General features: G+C 46.6%; 2 protein-coding genes across 26 annotated transcripts in view; both read right to left on the reverse strand.

The window, feature by feature from the left end:
- The window catches only part of LOC140429208 (uncharacterized), a 298619-nt gene extending 289197 nt beyond the window's left edge, over window positions 1-9422 (reverse strand). Inside the window, exons 1-3 of the mRNA XM_072515922.1 lie at window positions 9289-9422; window positions 7556-8023; window positions 4856-4997 (exon numbers count right to left, since the gene is read on the reverse strand). Of these exons, the coding sequence (XP_072372023.1) occupies window positions 4856-4997; window positions 7556-8023; window positions 9289-9312 (634 nt within the window). The 5' untranslated portion in view covers window positions 9313-9422. The remainder of the gene's footprint in view (window positions 1-4855; window positions 4998-7555; window positions 8024-9288) is intronic.
- LOC140429207 (sorbin and SH3 domain-containing protein 2-like) overlaps window positions 1-23740 on the reverse strand; it is a 1121994-nt gene that overhangs the window by 679342 nt on the left and 418912 nt on the right. The gene's annotated exons all lie outside the window — the stretch shown is intronic.

A 23740-nucleotide genomic window follows, 5' to 3' on the forward strand; every position in this document is an offset into this window, starting at 1 on the left:
GGGCTAGGAGTGGCGTCGCGTCATTTACGCGCGCCGGGCCTTGGCGCCACGTAAATGACGCGGCCGGCGCCTACCCGCGCATGTGCGGTTGCCGTCCTCCCCGAGGCCGCCCCGCAAGAAGATGTCGGATGGATCTTGCGGGGCGGCGGAGGAAAGGAGGTCCTCCTTCAGAGAGGCCGGCACGCCGATCGGTGGGCACCGATCGGGGGCCAGACCCCTTTTGAGGCCCCCCCGGTGCAGAAACCCCCCTTTCCCCCCCCCCCCCACAGGCCACACCTCCAGCGTTTCCGCGCTGTTCCCGCCGGCAGCGACCAGGTGTGGATGGCGCCGACGGGAACCTGTCATGTTGGGCAGGCGCTCGGCCCATCCGGGCTGGAGAATCGCAAACGGCGAGCGGCGATTCTCCCAGCGGCCAGCCGTGATTCTCGTCGCGCCGGTTTGGGGGGGGGGGGGGGTGGGAGAATCACGTGCGGGTGCCGGGGCGGCGTGGCGGGACTAGCGCGGCGCCCTGGAGATTCTCCAGCCCGGCGTGGAGGGGGGAGAAATCCGCCCAATGTCCCGACGCCGGAGTGTTTCACTCCAGCATCGGAGCCCACTCCTATCCCCCTATTCTCCCGCCCCTGGGGGCCTAGGAGCTGGGTCGCGTATCTCTAAAGGTCCTCCTTTAGAGAGGTCGGCCCGCCAATCGGTGGGCCCCGATCGCGGGCCAGACCCCATCGGAGACCCCCCCCCGGTGAAGGAATCCCCCTCCCCGCCCACAGGCTGCCCCCTCCCCCCCAGCGATCCCGCACAGTTCCCGCCGGTAGCGACTACGTGTGGGCGGCGCCGGCGGGACACTGTCATGTCAGAGCGGCCGCTCGGCCCATACGGGCCGGAGCATAGCCGGGGTACCGGAGAATCGCCGTTGTGAGTGTCTCGGCCGATTCTCCAGCTGGCGCGCCGCAGAACTCGACGGGGCCGTTCTCACCAGTTGGGAGAATGGAGGGACGGCGTCGGACCGGCGTCGCGCGATATAATGGCGCGGCCAGCGATTCTCCCAACCGGCGCGCCTCGGAGAATCGCGCCCAGGATGACTGCAAATAGATTAATTAACTGGCACTGTTCTATTAGAATGAATAGCAAAGGGTCAGCAGTGAGGTATGCAAATGAATTAGACTCATTGGGATGTGGATGATGTTCAGACTTATTTCATTTAGTTTTGGATAACACAACAAGGGATTATAACAAAGCATTACTTTGCTAAGTGGTGGTTGTTTTTTGGAATGTCTGGCGAGGTTGAGCAGGCAAGAATCTTGTGTCAATGTATCAGCAGTTGCATCCTTAGGCAATTGCTCTGTTAAAGACAGGTGATGATCATTGGCTCAACCCCAAAAAAAGTACAATATAAATGGACACCTCTAGAATAATTGGATGTGGGGAACCATAAGGAGTTGTTACTCTACTGAGCTGTTTGAAGAATAAACTTGCTGTAGGTAAAAGACATTCCTCCACCATCTGCTGTATTGAACCGATGCGCAAGGTCCCTGTCAGCCCGATAAAGTACAGAAAAGTACAGAATAATGAGACAAAATACAAAGATGTGAGTGACCAAAATCAAAAAGGTCCTGTCACTGTGCGGCTGATGGTAAATGCCAAGCTGCCCAAATCCCAAAGGGAAACTTGAAACAGCTGCCAGAATGGTTTTGCAATCTGTATATTATGAGGAGGTTTCCTGAAATCCAGAAGTAACTTCTCAGGGATGAGGTCATGCAACAAGAATTTAGGGATTGAAAAGCAGGACCTCAAAAGGTACAATCTCTCAATACCTCCGGATGCCATGTGCTAGTGAGTATAGAAATAGAAGGATAGAACAGATGAATACGTAGCTGAAGGGAATATGGCACAGCTAGATGGCATTTATTTTAATGCAAGAAGTCTTACGGGTAAAATAAATTGAGTGCATTAACACATGGTAGTATTACTGCTATCACAGAGACATAGTTGAGGGAAGGCAAAGACCAATATTCAGGGGTGTAGAATCTTCAGGTGATTTAGGGGCAGGGGGTGGGGGAGTGGAGAGAGGTGATAGTGTTGCATTATTGATCAAGGAGTCAATTACTGCAGTGAGGAGGAATAATATCTTAGCAGGTTCCTCAGTTGAGGCTATATGGGTAGAACTTAAAAACAAAAAGGGTGCAGTCACTTTGCTGTGAGTGTACTCAAACATTCAGGGAGAGACAGAAGAACAGATATGCAAGCAAATCTCAGAGCGGTGTAAAAATAATACTGTAATGGTAGTAGGGAATTTCAACTTGCCCAATATTAATTGGGATTGGCAGCACGGTAGCATTGTGGTTAGCACAATTGCTTCACAGCTCCAGGGTCCCAGGTTCAATTCCGGCTTGGGTCACTGTTTGTGTGGAGTCTGCACATTCTCCCTGTGTGTGCGTGGGTTTCCTCCGGGTGCTCCGGTTTCCTCCCACAGTCCAAAGATGTGCAGGTTAGGTGGATTGGCCATGATAAATTGCCCTTAGTGTCCAAAATTGCCCTTAGTGTTGGGTGGGGTTACTGGGTTATGGGGATAGGGTGGAGGTGTTGACCTTGGGTAGGGTGCTCTTTCCAAGAGCCGGTGCAGACTCGATAGGCCGAATGGCCTCCTTCTGCACTGTAAATTCTATGATTTAAAAAAGTGTGAAAGGCTTAGAGAGGGCCGAATTCCTCAACTGCATGCAGGAGAGCTTTTTGAGCCAGCATGTAGAAAGTCCTACAAGAGAGAGGGTGGTACTTGGCCTAATTTTAGGGAATGAAGCAGGCAGGTGGGTGAAGTGTCAGTGATGGAACATTTCAGTGAGTGACAATAACTCGGTAAGATTTAAGGTAGTTATGGAAAAGAACAAGGATGGACCAGAAGTAACGGTTCTGAAGGAGGGTGGGGTGTCGATTTTATTGTGATCAGACAGGATCTAGCCAAAGCAGACTGGGAGCAGCTACTTGTAGTAAAATCCACATCAGAAAAATTAGTCATTCAAAAAGGAACTAGAGAGAGTATAAGGCCCACACGTTCCCATAAAAATAAAGGGTGGAACCAATAAGTCCAGAGAACACTTGATGTTAAGGGATGTACAGGATTGGATAAGGAATGGGAAGCTTATGGCAGATACAGGGGGATCAAAACAGTGGAAGCGTTCAGTCAGCATTTCTTCTTCCCAAATCCCCGACCTCTCATTCACTCATGCCCTTCGTCCCCATCCACCTGCCCAAACGTTCTCTCCCTCCCCACCCAGCTCACTCATCCCCTCCTCTCCACTCACCCCCATGCACTCAATGGTTTCCTCCCTCCCCTCTCAGCCACTGACTTATCCCTACCCACTCAGCCCTCCCTCCCCACCTAGTGCCCGCCCCCCTGCCCAGTTAACCCTCCCTGGGCACCCCCACCCATTCATCCCCTCCTCGTTTCCCACTTTTCTCACGCACCTGGATATCTTGGACTTCCCGGGACTCAGTCTCTCATCGCTGCCACTCACTGTGCTGTCAATGGGCTCTGGCTCCTCGTTGGCCAGTGCCACGGATCTACTTTGCTCAGGAATGGCAAACCAGTTCCTGGGTGGATAGGAGCCCGGTGCCGGAGGACTCAGGCCCATGTCCTGTGGGGAACGCTGCCTCTTCCATGGCCGACTGGAATTTCCCTCTCCTCTGTCCCAGACCGGAGCTGGAGCCTGAACCAAGTGGCAGGATATGGTTGGTTCTGGGCCAAGTCACTCCGTCAGTAACCCGGCTTTGGATTGAGCGAGAAGATGTAGCCTGTGGAGTGACTCCTGCAGTGGAGCTGGCACCAGGGAAACAGCCCAGTGCAGGTAGGCCTTCTGCAGGCTACACATGGGAACACAGCCCCTGAATCTCTCACTGATAGAAGGCAAGTCATTGGGGCCATAATTGCAAGTCAAAGCAAGATCATAATTGGTGGTGGATTGAAGAGATAGTTACGATGAGAACAAGATTAAACATGGCGTTTGTCACTTTGTGCAGTTAGTGCTTCCACACCCACAGAAAGACACCTGGGTTAGAATAAACAATAAAGATGCCTGACGTTTGGTACGACTTAACATTTGGCCACTTCCTTGGGTAACTGGTTTAGCTAAAACTAAGTGACGAACATGTATATCTAGGGGTTCACCCATTCTGACACGAGGTGATGGTGTGTATTTACCAAACACTTTCACTTGATGCCAAACCAGCATCATTCATTAGTGCCAGTAAATCATCTGACCCCTTCATATCTTTCACTTCATTTTTAAAGAAAATAAATCACATTGATTTAAAATGGTAAAGAATTCAGTTTCACCAGTCCTTGTGCAGAGAGAAGAGAATAACAAATTCAAGATCACTGTCCTCGGGGAGTTGGGGGGCGGGGGGGGGGGGGTTGTTAGATCTCTGAAAAATGTATTGACAAATAAAGATAACCAAATGTGCTGTTCCAAATTACAATATTTTTCTCTTCATCTAACCAAAAAACAGCAAATACTTATAGGACATGGAAACAGTTAATACAGTAATGATTTAACAAAGTATTTGAATGTAAGTATTTAGAACTTAAAAGTGGGTGTAAATTTGAGCCTGCAACTATTTCATATTAACCAGAACTGTTACTTATTTATTAAATACATTCTATGAGAATAAAACTACAAACACAAAGTGCCCTTAAATTTTCCAATGTGTAAGAATACCAACTGCAGTTACATTTGTGTGTTTGTGCAGCAAATGTCATTGAACAATATAGGTCACTGTTACAGATTAAATAGACAGCTGTGTGCCACATGATTCACTCAAAGCTTTTAACACAATTGCACAAAGTAAACATTGCAGAGAAACAGCTTACCCATGGTTCTGCTATGTTGCATTGCAACAATGTTTGGATTGACTGAAGATGGCGAGGGGTAGGCTGATGATGGTGAGAAGGGCCTTTGCAAATAACTCATTGGGCTGCTGCTATCAGTGCGCGAATTTCCATTCACTGCCATCTGTGTTCAGCAAGAAACAAACAGACCATTATGAGCACCCAGGAAGGAATTAATGCAACTTTTGTCAAAGAAGAAAGATGTAAGACTTTGCCATCCAGAAAAGGTAACAGTGGTGATGTGATTAGTACGTAGAGAAACACACACAGGTCACTAGAGTGAGTAGAGTGCCATCTGATTATCAAGATCGCTGAATGTGAACATTCCAACTTCCCAGACAAATGCCTTCACGCACGACTGCAGACTTCCAGGCAATGTTACCATTTCTGTCACACATTTTCCCCACACCAAGCCCCCCACCCCGCCCCCTCCCCACTCTCCAAATTAGTGTAGTTTCAACTGCATCATGAGTTCTGACAATGGGAAAATCACGGTTATCCCCAAATGAGGGGAAATTAGTTCCAATGAGAATAAAACTAAATGTGTTGTTTGTCACCTCATGCAGTCAGTGCTTCCACATCCACAGAAAGAAACCAGAGTTAGAATAGGATAAACAATGAAAACTGGGTAAAACACAACCTTTTGTTATTTTGTTGGGCAACAGGTTTAGCGGATAATATGTGACGAATATCAGGAGTTTTGCCCACTCATGAAGTGTTGGTGCATGTCTCCACTTTACCTAACGCTCACTCTTCTAGTTCCTCTTTAAACCACACACACCTACAGATGCCACACCACCATTCATCGTTAGTGCCATTAAATCATCGGACCTCTTCATTTCTTTCATTTCCTTTTCTTTACTTAATGACCAAGGAAGCCAGCGGTAGGTAGGACAAAGATTTATTTTACTTTAACTTAAAGTCTACCCACAGCAGTAATATCTTCAATCAAGTCCCCATTGGGACAACCAATCTACTGGTCCCTGCTCAGGCCGGCTTTCATGCTTGGTTGCACGAGCCCGAGTTGGGTGGGCGGCTCCGCCCACAACCGGGGAAGCACGTACTCCACGAGCTCTATGGGAAGATCAATAATGGTTTCCCCGTGGGCCTCGTGGGGCTTTATGACACTTTAATCGTAAAATATCACATGGGTTTTAAAACCAGATCTAGTTTCACCCGTACCAGCACAGAGAGATTAACAAATTCAAAATTCCCAAGGGGGATTTAAAATGCTGTGAAATAAGGGCGTTTTATTTTGAACAAACTATGAAAGCTTAACTATCCGCGGAAAGGGTACAAGCAGTGAACTAATTGTACCTGCATCTATTTGCCTCTTAAAGCTTAAACCTTTCCTGCTCATGCATAAACAACATTAATCTACCCATGGCCATTTCTTCAAAGGGACGTCAAACCCAAAGAGATTGTGCTTGAGCTGAAAGGTTGCAATGCTCCGTAACTTTATCTTGTGCTCAGGGATGTAGCTGGTCCTAAGCACAGAAATATTTAAAGATTGAGAAATAGCTGTAGAAATGTAATACTTCCATTGCAGCAAGGTAAACGTAGAACATTGAACATACAGTGCAGAAGGAGGCCATTCGGCCCATCGAGTCTGCACCAACCCACTTAAGCCCTCACTTCCACCCTATCCCCGTAACCCAATAACCCCTCCTAACCTTTTTGGCCAGTCCACCTAACCTGCACAGCTTTGGACTGGAAGGAAACCGGAGCACCCGGAGGAAACCCACGCAGACACGGGGAGAACGTGCAGACTCTGCACAGACAGTGACCCAGCAGGGAATCGAACCTGGGGCCCTGGCGCTGTGAAGCCACAGTGCTATCCACTTGTGCTACCGTGCTGCCCTGCTCGGCGATGAATTCCTGTCACAAGAACACCTCCCAGAAGCTGCCAGTTTCCAAGGTTTGACAGAAGCAGAATCACAAAATTGATTGAATGAAGGTGGGTCATTAAGTGGTGAAATTGAGATCAGTACCTTCCGCAGCAGTTTTACCTGTGCTTAAGGAGGACAGACTTTGATACCAAAGGGTCCAATATTTCTTGACTTAAATTTTAAAAGAATTGCAACCTCTCATTGTAATTTTGCAGTTTGTAAAGGTTTTGATAAAATTGATTGTATTTACCCTAGTCACAATGACTATGGCTATTTTAAAGGTCCTGAGTTAAAATAATGGTGAAAACACTTGTACTGTAAGTGAGACTTAAGAGGCCTGTCAGATCAGTCTCGAGTTGAATTAGGTTTTTAATATCTGCAATATAAGGAGTTAGTTAAATAGTATGTTGTATATATCACAAATGAACAAAGGTTACACAGCAGAAATTCTGTAACATTGGCAAATTCCTAACCATGGTGAACATTTTAACTGGCTCACTTTGTTCCAAATCCAAATCCTTTTAGGAGAGTTGTGTAGCACAATAAGATGCACCACAGTTATGTGAATAAATCAGACTAACAAAAAGGACATCCATTGTTGTTAATTGACAAACTGTTAGTAGCTGCCAGTGATTGCAGTAGGCACAGGTAGGTGGTAAATCACATAAGCAAAGAGCAACAGATAGCACAGAACATGCAGACACCTTGAACACAAGAGATTTGGTTATTCTTATTCCCTACTGGAATTATGCCACCTGGTTTAGCAAGGTGGGTTAACAGGAAGGGTAATTACATGAGCGGGAGCAGTAGTAGTGGTGGTTGTATCATCAGTTATTGCGGACATCCGACTCAGGGTTGGGGATGGAGTGTCAGAATGATCCGTGGTGTCGTAGCCACACATATGCAGCTCATCTAGAATGGCTGTGGAGGACTCACTTAGGTTGCAAGACGAATATTCACTCAGAGTGGAGTCAGTAACAAAAGAAGATGCTTCATTCGGGTGGGTAAAAAGATTTGAGGTCAGGGCAGGTAAACTGTAAGATGACAGGGTAGGATAATGGGCCTTCTGAAGGTGGGTGGGAATGAAGTCATCGAAGGTTGGCAATGTAGCTGGCTCTCGCTCCACACCATACAAAGGCGAGAGAAGAGTCCTGTTAGTACGTAGCAGAGGAAGAGGTGAAGCAACGTCGGGTGAGTTTTGCCAGCATCCCTGTGAAGTATTAATCGTGGATGCCATTTTCTCTTCGGACTGATTTTCAGGCTGAAGGAGGCAGAATATTATGGGTGTAAACACAAGAACATGTTATTAAATGTTGGGGAAAATTAATCTCACAGTCTTTCAAACAATGCCTTCAGTTAATTCTCAAACTCTCATTGATTGTAGATTGTATTTAAACAAAATATCATTGTCTCACTGCGCACCTCTATTGTGTTGTTAAGGATGATTAATACAGAATTTGCGTTACATTTTTATAATCCATTCCTAAGCTGTTTCAAATGCACAAAACAACTAACAATTAGGTTCATCATACTACACTGATGTCCAAGGGTCTGTTTCTGACCCGCATTTCAGCTACTCTTAAATCATGGCCCTCATGGGCTTTTAATGGTACATGCCAATTACATAGTTGAGCAGCGATAAGAATCAGGCCCTGAACCCATTTAAAACAATACACCAACATATTTTCCTCAGCAGCCACTTTGACATAGTGAAACCAAAACAAATGTAGGGGTTCGCAAACTCTTACTTCAATCTTGTTTGGCTGGATGCAGCTCCAACTCTGAAAACTAAGCTAAACACACACTGCAGCTGCCAGCTCAAAAACGAAAGCAAAAGACAGCCCAGCTCCACCCACACTCTGACATCACTGCAGCTATTTGATAAACACCCCTTAAATGTACATCCACTACAGCTATTTGATAAACACCCATTTCTTAAAGGTACTCTCACATGACACTATTTTATTTTGTATATATATGTGCTGACAACAGCGATGCCCATATCTGCAACCAGCTCGCCGCTAGAAATGGAACACCGGTGTGCAGACGAAATATCGTTGCCAGTGGTCGATGATCCGTTAGTAAAGTAAATTTCCTTCCATATGGGTATTGGTAAAAATGTTTGATTCTAGAAATGTTGTCCAGAGCTTATTTTTCTCCCTGTGCATCCTTAATCTTTGCTTTGTTCAAGGATCTTCTCTTCACCATTGGGCATTATGGAATAAAACATCACTGAAGGTGATGTGTCGCAAGCCAGTTGTAAGGGTAACTTCGGCCACACTCCTGTTCGAGCGTGACGTGGCCGGTAGATCACGCCCCTTGATGTGAATCTGGATCCACATTCACCTGAAGATAAGCTTGACTAAGATCACCTTTACTAAAATGGTGGCTTCCAGCCAACCCAGCAAACTAAAGGCAGAGGGTGAAACTCCGCAAACAGTACTGGATTGATAGTGACTTTAAAATCACCACATATGTGTATAGAAACACCATCACGCGTACTATCAAAGTGGCCCAATCACTTACATCAACGGGTTTGAGGATGCCCATCTTGACCAGCCTGTCTAATTTTGCCTCAACCTTAGGCCTGATGGCGTTCTGCACTGGGACCTTGCTTGCCTTTCGTCCTTAATCTTTAGCTTGACTGAGATCTTTCATGCTTCCAGTTCTGCATTCAATACAATAGCATGTTTCTTTAATAAAATCTTCAGTAGACCTGCTTCAGACTCTGACATGAGATTCACCTCCAACCACTTTAGCTTGATTCTCTCCAGCCAGATTTTTCCCATTAGGGCTGGGTCATTACCTTTAATAGCGTGCAGGGACAATTCTGCGGTGCGTCCGTTTACATCAATACAGCTCCTTAACGGAACCACTTCTCATGTATACATTTTTAGTATTTCGTGGCAATTTCGAACCTGTGTCTGTGTTTGTGTCTCAACTGATATTTTATGGGCTCTCGTGCTCAAGCTCAATTTTGGGGCTTCCTTAGCTGCTAATTCCATAGAGATCACAACTTCTAAAGCCCCCTTTAGGCTTATGTTGCTTTCTGTTAACAGCCACTTTTGGATAGCTTCACGTAAACTACACACTAATCTGTCTCAAATGGTGCCATTCAAGACATCTCCAAATTCACAGTATTCAGCTAATTTCATCAAAGTAGCAAGAACTGTGTGATTGGTTCACCTTCTTTGTGGTTACGTCGATGGAACGTGAACCTCTCGTCAATGACCAAAGGTTTAGTTGACAAGCAGTCCTGCAATATCTCCACAATCTCATCTTAGGTTTTCAAGCTCGACTTCGCAGGAGGTTGAATGTTCCCCCCCCCCACCCCCATTTGTTACTCAGGAAAGTTGGGACAACAATATCTGCCGCAATTTTATTCACTTGGACAAAATAATTTAATCTTTCTGTGTATAAACACCATAGCTCGGTGTTCTCATTATACAGCCTACAGCGACAAAAGATTCCCGCCAGTTTTACTATGGAAAGGACTTGCGTAACCACGATGTGCCATGAAATGTTTAGCACTACCTGGCTTTTTTTCAAGTTTTGGAACACCCCCGCTCTGAACTATTGTGCAGGATCCTTGCAATCCCAGTACTCCCTGTACTATTCCAGATCTTTCTGTGCAGAGTATATGGCGAGCTTCTTTTCCTCCAAAATCTACGTTTAAATTTTGGTTCCTTCGATGGCTATGACTGATATTTGGCGTACCTCCATCGCCAACTTTGGTGTCGCGAAGTTTTTAGCTTCTTAATCAACTATGAACAAACATGAATGCACAATGCTATAACTCTGCAATTTTCATGGAGACTAGTCAGGTTTTTAAAAGAGCTGTATTTAACACAGCCCCTCAGAGGAGTCATGAACCCTAGTCTGCATGAAGGCGAGTTCAAAACGACGTTCATGCCAAGCTATGCCCCTCCCATGGCCCCTCATGCCCCAAGCATAGCTTGGCACTGATATGTGAGGCCATAGTGTGTTAGTGGGGGGGTAGCCCCTAACCACCCCGGCAACCAAGATCGCGTAGGCACTTCCTCCCCAGCCTGGCCGACCGAGGCGGGAATTTCCCCCAACTCCCATAACCCACCTCAGTGATGAGGTGTCATAATTTCCGATGATCGATTTCAACCTCAGTCCATTTTACATATTTTCTAAGATCATCCGTCAAAAAGAAGTGGCAAGGTTCGATTATACCTTCAATGCCAGCAACCATCTCTCACTAAAAATACCCAATCTCAGTTTGCTCAAGTTTAACCTGAACATTTCAGTAAAATGTAGACTTCAAATTCAAAGCAATTCTTTTTCCCTTCATCCTCGATGGCAAACAATTCAGAACCAGGGCTGTTGGGCATGGCAACAGTATTGGCCTTGTCAGCGATGTTCACATCCCAGGAACAAGAATAAAGGATCAGAGGTAACAGTACAGGATGGGTAAAGTTCAGCTGAGGAACGTTCTGGTTGAGTACAGTATCACATTGAAACAGGCAGCAACCATAACCTTCGGAATTCCAGCATGCAGTGTAAACCATCCCATCATTAGACCATCTAGCCAGATACAGCAGGGTAGTGAATTAGAAACTGAGTAAATCTCCCTCTTTGTTGTTCCTGTAAACATCCCCAGTATGCTGTTGTGGCTATCTTTCCCCTGTTCAATATTTAAATCTTTTTTTTTCATTTATTGCAATCTCATTGAGCCCTATGGGATGTTTTGCATTGTTAAACACGCTAAGTAAATATATATTTTGCTGCAAATTGTGAGCTAAAGGTGATTTACAGTCATGGAGAGGGCCTCAATCCCATCTTGTCCTTAACTGCACCAAGATGAACCTCAGTAGGTGGAGGGTGATTGAGCAACTTACAGGTCGCCTTTCCTCTGCACCGCTCGTTAAGTCGAAGTCATCTCCACTCTCGCCAAAATTAAGATCTTGACCTAGGATCAAAACTGGGGATTTGCTAAATTAACACTGCATGAGATTTCCCAAATCCCTCTGGAAGTTGCTCAATTATAATCGTGTCGCTACACATTCTCTGGCACGCTTCTATCTCACAAAGCCCCAAATCTGTGAACAGCTGTTGAAGGGTCCAACATCTGCTCCACAGACTGCCCAGGGAACAGAGCATTCTTCAAAAGCATCTGTAAATCAAATGTGAGATAAACTCACAACATGAGTTTATCTCTTATTTTAAGGGTGGCACGGTGGAACAGTGGTTAGCACTGCTGCCCCACAGCTCCAGGGTCCCGGGTTCAATTCCGGCCTCGGGTGACTGCTGGTGTGGAGTTGTATATTCTCCCCGCATCTGCGTGGGTTTCTTCCGGGTGCTCCGGTTTCCTCTCACAGTCCAAAGATGTGCAGTTTAGGTGAATTGGCCATTATAAATTGTCCCTTAGTGTCCATAAGGTTAGGTGAGGTTACGGGGATAGGGTGGGGGCCTGACCCTATACAGGGTGCTCCTTCAGAGGGTCAGTGTAGAATCGATGGGTTGAATGGCCTCCTTCTGCACTGTAGGGATTCTATGATTCTATGAGTAATTCTACCACTAATTATTATAATAATAATATTTATTATTGTCACAGGTAGGCTTACAGTAACCCTGCAATTAAGTTACTGTGAAATTTGTTCCTTTAAGGTTTCTGCAGATAATAAAGGAAATGTTGCACTTAGATAGAACAATTGAAAGAATAATTTATTTACCCTGAAAGATGAAAACAATGGGCTTGACACGGTAGGACGCAGTACATAATATATCCATCCATCCACGGAATATATTCCATTCAAACCATTCAATGGCCCATTGAGATTAGCCAAATATTGAACTAGTTTCTGCCCTTTTGGTTATTTTGAAAAAGCAATAAATAAGTAAAGAACAGAAAGGAACTATTTTACAACGCTGCCATGTTGGCATATCAGTGCAGCTATTCAAACTGGGATCTACGAGGTCAGTGGATTTCTATAATTTTCTGTTAACTGACGGCTATAAATTCAATTACCCTGCAGCCGTTTTATAAACATAAACCACGTTCTCAAGACAGGGTGCGTGATTACACTCATTAGAGGCTGGAGGTGCGTCGACCACCGTATTGGGTCAGGGGCCTCTGTGGGCGGCACGATAGCACAGTGGTTAGCACTATGGCTTCACAGCGCCGGGACCCCAGGTTCGATTCCTGGCTTGGGTCACTGTCTGTGCGGAGTCTGTACGTTCTCCCCGTGTCTGCGTGGGTTTCCTCCGGGTTCCTCCCACAAGTCCCGAAAGACGTGCAATTAGGTAATTTGGACATTCTTTTTTTGTTTGTTTATAAATTTAGAGTACCCAATTTTCCAATTAAGGGGCAATTTAGCATGGCTAATCCACCTATCCTGCACATCTTTTGGGTTGTGGGGGCGAAGCCCACGCAAACACGGGGAGAATGTGCAAACTCCACATGGACAGTGACCCAGAGCCGGGATGGAACCTGGGACCTCGGCGCCGTGAGGCAACCGTGCTAACCACTTGCGCCACCGTGCTGCCCGTAATTTGGACATTGTGAACTCTCCCTCTGTGTACCCGAACGGGTGCTGGAATGTGGCGACTAGGGGCTTTTCTCACAGTAACTTCATTGCAGTGTTAATGGAAGCCTAATTATGACAATAAATATTATTTTTAAAATATTCTTATATTAAAAGTGATGGGCATCAAAATGTGGTCATAATTTGAGAATGTGTCCAGCATGGTGGAATAGTCCATATGATGTGCGGAAGATGCAAGGCATGTGGATGTGAGGGTTGTAATGAGTGTATGAAGCAAAGAGAATTTTGAGTGTGAGGAGGAGGTGGAGAATGCAGTGATTGAGAGCCGTGATGGAAAGTGGGGGAGGGGTGCGTTATGAGTAGCATGGCTGCAGCTGTGACAATAGAGGGAGATTTGTTTATTCTCCCCCACCCCGGCATCATAAGCATGTCCTTGGAGCTAAACTCCCCACTTGATCCCCACTGGTGGTGAGGTGTCTGCTGGGCTTTCAGTTCCTACAGTGAGGGGCAGAGAAAGCAACATCTAATAATAATAATCACTTATTGTCACAAGTAGGCTTCAATGAAGTTACTGTGAAAAGCCCCTAGTCACCACATTCCGCCGCCTGTTCGGGGAGGCTGGAACGGGAATGGAACCCGCGCTGCTGGTCTTGTTCTGCATTACAAGCCAGCTGTCTTAGCCCACTGTGCTAAACCAGCCCCTAACCACTGAGAAGATCTTCTTCCAATCCACTGCCTTAACCAGAGCTTCTAATAAAGAATCTGGAGGCTCACTCTAGGAATCTTGCAGTCATTTCTCAAGCATTCCCTCCTGCCTGTAGTCACAGTGACGCTCCTTGTTAAGGTGTGCAGGTTTTCTTCAGGGTCGCCCGATATCCCAACCATCCAAACAGGCACACAGCCAATATGCTGGTCGTGTTGGGTGACCCCATGGCCCCCAGATGATGATCAAGCTCCAGCGTGAACGTTACCTGTCTTTGTGCCAAATTGAACAACAGAATGCAGCTCGGGTCTGCCACCTGTAGGCCTGATTTCAAGCATGATTTGATCTCTGGGGCATTGTTTCTGTTGCTGTGGGGTTCCCCACCCCCCATCCTCTCATAGGATGTGGTGACTTCATCTTCCACACAGCATATGGACTATTCCACCATGATGGGCACTTTCTCGGTAGCACAGTGGTTAGCACTGTCGCTTCAGAGTGCCAGGGTCTCAGGGTCGATTCCCGGCTTGTTCACTGTCTGTGGGGAGTCTGCACGTTCCCCGTGTCTGCGTGGGTTTCCTCCAGGTGCTCTGGTTTCCTCCCACAAGTCCCGAAAGACGTGTTGTTAGGTGAATTGGACATTCTGAATTCTCCCTCTGTGTACCCGAAGAGGTGCCAGAATTTGCGACTAGGGGCTTTTCACAATAATTTCATTGCAGTGTTAATGTAAGCCTACTTGTGATAATAAAGATTATTATTATTTCTCAAACTATCATCACATTCTAACGCCCTGCACATCCGCAGAGGTCCCTGACCTAATTATGGTGGTGTCTGGAAAGACCAGCATTTATTCCCCTTATCCCTACTTTCTCTTGAACTGTGATTTGCCGAAGCATTTTAGGGGGCGGTTAAGAGTCAACTGTGGATCCGGAGTCACATCTCGGCCAGACCAGGTAAGGATGGCAGATTTCCTGCTCTAAAAGGACATCAGTTAACTAAATGGATTTTCATGACAATCAATAATAGTTTTGTGATCACCATTACTGAGACCAGCTTTCAATTCCAGGTTTATTTGAATTCAAATTCCACCAGCCATTGTGGTGGGATTTGAATCCCCGTCGTCAGTACATGAACTGCATGGGGCTCTGGATTACGGGGCTCTGGATTACGGGGCTCTGGATTACGGGGCTCTGGATTACGGGGCTCTGGATTACGGGGCTCTGGATTACGGGGCTCTGGATTACGGGGCTCTGGATTACTAGTCCAGTCCAAATTATAGTCAGGTACAGAACAACATGGCAAGAATTTAGACAAGACCTTAATTTTTGGAAAACAACAGAAGTTGCATCAACAAGAGAAAAGAAAGCGAGGAGAGGGAAAAGACATGTGGAGAGGTGATCAAAGTTGCAGCCAGGGAGAAATGTTTGAGGCATCTTTTGAAGATGGAGAGAAATATTACAGGGCAGAGAACTCCAGACTGCAGAAATCTGACAGTGAAATGTTCCACCACAGATGGTGGGTAACATGGGAGAACATTAGTGGATGTTACGGGCAAATCCTTTTGTTACACGATTGCTCGTAAGCAACGCAACTTGTTCCTTTAGAATGAATAACCTTTGCCAAATACTTGACCCTTTAAAATAGATATGGCCTGAAAAAGCTAAATCCATCTATCATATGGACATCTTTAAACTGCAAGCCTTTAATAAGCTCAGCTAAAGGTGTGGCACCGATGCTCGCTGATGCCTGATTTTGCTGATGTTTGATATCGGTTGGTCAAAGGCACTCGGTGTCCGATCGAGGGACTGGACATCGAGAAAGAAGGCCCACTGACAGCTACCCCCCTGCCCTTGCTGCTGACCCCCTACACTCCACAAATCCGCCAACATCACGTTTCTATGGCCTGGGTTGCTCCACGATCATGAGACTCTAGTAGGAGTTACCTCTACTGCAGTCACAGCCTCCCTTGTGGCACTGCTGAACACAAGAGCTGCTGGCCTCAGATTGGCTGGCAGCCCTCAGGAGCCGCACTTTCCGCTACTGGGGTTTTGGTCGCTGGGCAAGGCCCTTCGCTGGCCTCCACACTGCCTGATTGGTGTGTGGTGTGGAAGAACCTTCCTAAAAGAGGGAGTACGGATCTCTCACTGGCTCTTTAGCTTGGTGTTGTAAGACTTCTTACTGTGCCTACTCCAGTCCAACGCCGGCATCTCTTTAGCCAGGTGAGACCCTTAACATCTCAACATGATTCGGCCTGTTAGCTCTATTTCTCTCTCCAAAAATATTGCCTCAGTTGTGGAATATTTCCTGCATGTTCTGTTTTTATTTAAGATGTCCAGTACTTTGCTGTTGCAGCGGCATTCAGTGCTTGACACATCTGTGTCTTTCCATTCTGTGTTGGAGCACATTAATGCCCAAAGTTGTTGTTATGAGACTCATGCATACATCTGACAAAATATTGTTGGCATAAAATGCTACAATTTGCAGCCATGCATATGGAATTTTACAAACACATGTAAATGCAGTCTTTCTGCTGTATATTTTAGAAATGTATTCACTACACATCCAGCCTTTATGGGGATGAACAGTTCCCACTTCCCTCACCAAAGATTAAGCATTTGTTGACCCTCTCCCAGACCTTCCTATTTGTGACTCCTGCTTCCTTTCCCCATTTGATTAGCCATCAATCTCTATTCCCCTCTTCCCAAATATTAAATATGTGTTTAACCGAGCCCTAAAACTCTCTGTACGTTTAATTTTAGTTGTGCTGTATTAGGGTGTGCGCACCGGAAGAGTTCTAACTAAGGCTTTCTTTCTCTTTCCAAAACAGGTCGTTACTGAAGGAGGAGGCTCCACAAATATCCCCATCCTCAATGATACATGATCCCAGCACATCTGCACAAAGGACAAGGCTGAAGCATTCGCAACAATCTTCAGCCAGAAGTGCCGAGTGGATGATCCATCTCGGTCTCCTCTGGAGGTCCCCAGCATCACAGACGTCAGTCTTTAGCCAATACGATTCACTCCACATGATACCAAGAAATGGCTGAAGGCACTGGATACTGCAAAGGCTATGGGCCCTGACAATAATCCAACAATAGTACGAAAGACTTGTGCTCCAGAACTTGCCGTGGCCCTAGCCAAGCTGTTCCAGTACACCAACAAACACTGGCATCTAACTGGGAATGTGGGAAATTGCCCAGGTGTGTCCATGTATACAAGAAATAGGACAAATCCAACCCAGCCATTTATGGTCCTATCAGTCTACTCTCCAGTGATGGAAGGGGTCATCAACAACGCTAGCAAGTGGCACTTACTCAGCAATAACCTGCTCATGGATGCTCATAGATCATAGAATTTACCGTGCAGAAGGGGACACCATTCGGCCCATCGAGTCTGCACCGGCTCTTGGAAAGAGCACCCTACCCAAGGTCAACACCTTTTTTGGGTTCCACCACGTTCATTCAGCTCCTGGCCTTATAGCCTCGGTTCATCCATGGACAAGAGAGCTGAATGCCAGAGGTGAGGTGAGAGTGACTGCCCTTGACATCAAGGCAGCATTTGAAGGAGTACGGCTTCGAGGAGCCCTAGCAATGAGAATCAGGGGGAAAACTCTCTGATGATTGGAATCATATCTGGCACAAAGGAAGATGGTTGTGGTGGTTGGAGATCGATCATCTCAGCTCCAGGACATCACTGCAAGAGTTCTTCAGGGTAGAGCCTTATGCCCAAACATCTTCAGCTGCTTCATCAATGACCTCCCTTCCATCATAAGGCCAGAAGTGGGGATGTTTGCGGATGACTGCACAGTGTTCAGTAGCATTCGCGACTCCTCAGATAATGAAGCAGTCCATGTCCAAATGCAGCAAGACCTGGACAATATCCAGGCTTGGGCTGACAAGTGGCAAGTATCATTCATGCCACACAAGTGCCAGGCAATGACCATCTCCTACAAGAGAGGATCTAACCATCGTACCTTGACATTCAATGACATTACCATCGCTGAATCCGCCACTATCAATATCTTGGGGGTTACCGTTGATCAGAAACTGAACTGGACTACCAATATTTATACTGTGGCTACCAGGGCAGGTGAAAAGCTAGAAATCCTGCAGAGAGTAACTTATCTCCTGACCCTTCAAACCCTGTGCACCATCTACAAGGCACAAGGCGTGTAATGGAATACTTTCCACTTGCCTGGATGGGTGCAGCTCCAACAACAATCAAGAAGCTTAACACCATCCAGGACAAAGCAGCCCGCTTGATTGCTCCCCCTTCCACAAACATTCAAACCCTCCACCACCATAAACAGTGGCAGCCATGTGTACCATCTACAAGATGCACTGCAGTAACTCACCAAGGTTCCTTAGGCATCACCTTCCAAACGCAAACCCACTACCATCTAGAAGGACAAGAGCAGCAGATACATAGGAAGACCACCACCTGGCGGTTCCCCTCCAAGTCAGGGCTAAAGAGCTGGCTTTTAAAGCAGACCAAGGCAGGCCAGCAGCACAGTTCAATTCCCGTACCAGCCTCCACGAACAGGCGCCGGAATGTGGCGACTAGGGGCTTTTCACAGCAACTTCATTTGAAGCCTACTTGTGACAATAAGCGATTTTCATTACATTTCATTTCAAGTCACTCACCATCCTGACTTGGAAATATATCACCGTTCCTTCACTGTCACTGGGTCAAAACCCTGGAACTCCCTCCCTATTAGCACTGTGCGTGTCCCTGGGGCAGTAGCGGTTCAAGAAGACAGCTCACCACCACCTTCTGACGGGCAACTAGGGACGGGCAATAAATTTAGGTCTAGTCAGCGACGCACACATCCTGTAAAAGTGAATTTTTTTAAATCCACAACGCATTCAACGTGGAACAAGATGGGTTCTTGTGCTCTCAATGTGATTGACTCCACTGATTTTCTTATAGCAGCCACTGATTCCAGTCATTGAAAATCTGCAGTAATGAGGTATGTTCAAATGAAATAGCTCTTGTGGAGGACATTTCAGACACAAACCCATCTCAGCTGGGTCTCCAATGGGCAGTTTATACAATGGACTGCTATCAGCAGCTTTTTTGCTTCAAGCTTTCAGGTTGAATGATAGTTTGAAGTAGAGGTGGGGTGGGAGTAGTGACAGTGGACCAGAACATAAATTTGCCTTGGGCCCATTTGTGGGAAGAAGAGGTTAGGTCTCAGCAGAAGAGAGCAGCAACACATGTGCAAGTTAGCAGTTTAGTCCTGTCCCAGGCATGGCCAAGCAGGTACAAGGCAGGAGACACACTGATTAATGATCCAACTGCATCAATGCAAACAAGACATCAGATTAGAGATATTCACTTTTCCCCTAGTTTGAAGTTTCGATGTCGCGGGAGGGGGAACCATCACTTGTAATGAAGAGATTTGACCATAGGCTCGCCCACACAGAAGTGACAAGAGAGTGAGGGTTTCTATCAATCTCTACTTTTCCCCATTTTAAAATGGTGTTTCTTCCTGGGCCTTATTCTCCATAGGCAACCTACATGCTCATTATCCTAATGGGATCAGCTCTGTAAATTGACTGGTGGAATGCAGGTCACATACCAGCAAAACTGAAACGTGCCCCTGTAAGCAACAAGACATTTCTCAAAACTCAAACCTTCCCCATTTTGAAACCATGCAGAGCTTATGACCCATTGTCACTTGCCTCGAAACACACCAGAAACACTTTAAACTCTGCGACTGCCCCTGGATTTGGAGGTGCTTTGAGCTGCCAGTGCAAGAAGGTCGAATTGCAAATGCACAACTATGATAATGCTGCTTTAAAAAATAATTTAAGCCATTGATTGGACTTTTCCCAACAGTTAAGTTGTAAAATGTGATGGAAGCCAACTTGTTAACTTTGAAGACCTCTGCAAGTGGGAATAAAATGTTAACTACATTGAAAATTGCTGCCAATAAAAAAGAAAGTATTATATACCAGATGATGCCCTGAGGAGCGTGCACAGGATGGAGTATTAAGCACTTGTAACATGTCCTTGTGTAGACGCCGTCCACTGTTTGCAGCAGATACAGGTGGGCATCCTTGTGTGTCGAGCCCAGGTTCTGTTGCATGCAGACTTCCTGGAGCTATCTGAATGGAAAGAGAGGCTGTGTGTCTCTCAGGCTCTGTCCTATCTCCGGGTAAAAGTGAATGGAGTGAGGGTTTCGCAACAGTGTCAGACTTGGATGGTTGTCTCGCACGGTAGAAATTAGCAATCTCCGACAAGGTTAGCTTGATGGCAGTGACTTTACGGTCTTGGGGGTGCCCATGGCTTGTCTGAAGTGAAGGGTCAACAGCTCTACTATCGGCTACTTTGCAAATTAGGCTCTGGGCAGTTGGTGGCTGCTGTGCCGATGGGGAAATTGTGCTGGAGTGTTGAAGCAAATGCGATGAGCTGTGTGTGTACTCTTCCTTATTAATCAAACGGGCAACACTGGAGGTTAGTTGCAGGCTAGGTGTTGGGGGTGATGGCCAATTGCCACGTGTCAGATCCTGGGTTGAACTAAGTGGTATCGGGTGGCTGCCAGGATCTGTTAGTGAACACCAATTAAAACTTTCCTTTCTGGGTGGTGGTGAAGGAACCTGTCGAAGATAACCGCACAGCAGGAAAGACAGAAACCATACAAGAAGAAAGAAAAACAAAAATGGAAAACATCAGCAAGGCAAATTCATTTTAATTAAAACATTTGAGCTAATACTTAAAGGGCACATTTAATGTGACTAATTAACATATACACCAAATTATCTTTAGAACGTCAATATTGGGGTTGAACAATCTGTTTAATTACACTTACTGAGCATTTATAAACTATCACAGGCAGTTTGCATCTTACAACAAATTAAAAGGCCATCTGCAGAAAATGCTATCCACCCCCTCATTCCTTCAGCTCAGCTACACTAAGTATTTATACAAAGTGAAGTTGTGAGACTATTCTTAATCACTGCACATATATGACAAAGTATATCAACAGGGTCTATAGCATACACTTTGCTATCATACTGTTTTTACCTGGTGGAAACTCTTCAGTTTATCTTTAACAGCGGTGATAGCACTAAGACAATGCCACTGTAACGTAACACGATTATTGAATGTAGCTTTAACTGAAATACATCAGGTTATTTGAAATGGATACAAATGTTACTGCTCATCAACATGTCTGGTCTCAAGATTTTTCCTTCGCTTAACTTTGGGATTTTCATACAACCTTTTTCAGTCTTGTGTGTAGATATTATTACAATTTTCTCTTCAAACAGAACAATGAGACAAGACTAATAGTCACTAAAAGAGCATCTGCTAAACTGGGCCCGGGAGGCCATATTCAGAGTGTCAGACCAGCCAGGATTGGAAATGGGTGCGGAGGCAGATATCGTAGCCTTCGCCTCGTTGATCGCCCGAAGGCGGATCCTGTTGGGATGGAGAGCAGCCTCTCCACCCAGTGCCCTGGCGTGGCGGGGGGACCTGTTGGAATACTTGACCCTTGAGAAGGTTAAGTTTGAACTGAGGGGAAGGACGGAGGAGTTCTACAAGTCATGGGCTTATTCATTATGCACTTTCAAGAACTGGATAACATCGAACATCAGTTGGGGGGGGATAGGTGGGAGGGTTGGGGGGAGTGGGGGGGGGGGGCTCTGTGTATTAAGGGTGACTATGGGTAATACCTGATTCCTTTTTGTCATTTGGTTATGTAAACATGCGGGCTAATGTTTGGGGGTTGGTGGGAGGATGGGATCGTTGTTATTGTTATGGGGATTGACATATTTGTTGCTGATTATTGTTTATTGTTGGTGGGTGTAAATTTGGGAGAAAATGTGAAAAAGGAGGGGAATAAAAATATTTTTTTTTAAAAAGAGCATCTGCTACCTATTGGAATTTCCAGTCTAATATTTGTTCCCTTTTTCAATATCATCTCTTCCCTGCTCATCTGAAGTTGCTAAGTTCTTCGGTGGAACACGGCAGTATGGGTGCCAGAACCCTTTGGGTACCTCACTCAATTATTCATTATTCTTGGGGAACTCTGAAGGAATTTTCCGGCCATATATTTAACCACAGTGAGCAGTGTCGCTGACGAACCCAATCCTGCCCACGCGTCCAGCGAGAGTCGCTATATAGTTACTCAAATCAGGCGCCTGGACTGTTTCCCTCGCTCCCCAACCCCAGGCAATTGAGCTTTGTTTCAGCGCGTCAACTATCACCACACCCGGACTTCGGGTGGCGGCTATGGAGTGAGAGGTCACACATTTCGTGGCTCCTGCGAAAGGCGGGTTTGTTTCGGTCTTTTCCTGCCTGAGGTGTGCAGTATTTGAGGGAAAAAGTTACAGGTGTGCCTGGGAAAGGTTATACCCCTCTGGTGTGGCTGGTGGATGGATCCGCAGACAAGGAGTGGTGAAAGAAAGAAAGAGCAGCAGGAGCAGGAGAGTCTTCGTGGTGTGCCACAGGAAAAGATGGCGGAGTGGTTGACGGAGGGGGTCAGCGCCCGCAGTAGAGGCTGGATGTGGGGTTGCTGACTGGTGAGGAGGTACGTGAGCGGGTACGGGTTGCCATTGAGGACAATTTAGAGCTGAATGTCACGGGGGAGGTCACAGCTGCACTCAAGGCTGTAGTCAGGGGGGAGTTTGTATCACTTCGGGCGCAGAGGGAGAAGACGGAGCAGGAGGAGAGGGCCAGGGAGGACGGGAGGCGGTGTCGCCTGGATGGGTTGAAGTTTCCCCAAAGTAGAGATGGGGCTGGTTAAGGGGCAGGGGGCCCCAATTGGGCTGAGGAAGGTGGAGGATGTTATGGGGGTGATGCAAGCGGGGAAGGCGCCTGGACCGTACGGGTTCCCGGTAGAGTTCCATAAAAGGTTTGGGGTGGACCTGGGGCCACTGTTGGTGAGGGCGTGTAATGAAGTGAGGGAGAGGGGGGGAACTCTTCCTTAATTTGTCGCAGGCTTCCATCTCCCTAATTTTGATGAGGGACAGGGACCAGGAGCAATGTGGGTTGCACCGCCCGTTATCATTAATGAATGTGGACAGCGGACTTCCGGTGGCGGCCATGGAGAAGTAGGCCGCACATTAGATAGCTCCCGCCTGAAACGGACTTTCAGACCTTTTTTCCCGGATTTTTGTGGACTTCATGAAATAAATCGGTGGAGTGAGCAATAGTAAGGAGGATTTAGCCCCCAATGTATGGATAGCTGGACCAGAAGTGGCCGTGTGAAACAAATTAGTCCCAACAGAGGGAAGCGAGGGGAGCTGGCAGTGCGGCGAAGCATGGCAGACGGCAAGGAACAGGGAGCGGCGGCTCACTGGCCGAAGGAGCAGCAGATGGAATTCTTCAAGAGTTGCTTTGCCGAGCTAAAAAGGGATACGCTTGACCCGATGAAAGTATCGATCGACCAAATGGTCGCGACTCAGGCGGCCCAGGGGAAAGCGATTCAGGAGATTGAATTAAAACTCTTCAACCAAGAGGACGAGATAACTGTGCTGGAGCACAAGGTGGAGGTGCTAGGTGACCGCCACAAGCAGATGCAGGAGGAGCTGGAGAGCAGGACCAGGAGGCAGAATTTAAGAATCGTTGGCCTTCCTGAAGGTATTGAGGGCCCAGATGCGGGAGCATATGTGTCGGGTACGCTGGAGTCATTGATGGGAGTGGGGGCTTTCCCTCGACCCCTGGAGCTGGACGGAGCGCATAGAGCCCTCGCCAGGAAGCCCAAGGCGAACGACCTGCCGTGGGCCATGGTGGTTCGTTTTCACCGTTTTTCAGATAA

This window comes from Scyliorhinus torazame, chromosome 9 (assembly GCF_047496885.1).
Source record: "Scyliorhinus torazame isolate Kashiwa2021f chromosome 9, sScyTor2.1, whole genome shotgun sequence".
In the NCBI taxonomy this organism is placed as follows: domain Eukaryota; kingdom Metazoa; phylum Chordata; class Chondrichthyes; order Carcharhiniformes; family Scyliorhinidae; genus Scyliorhinus; species Scyliorhinus torazame.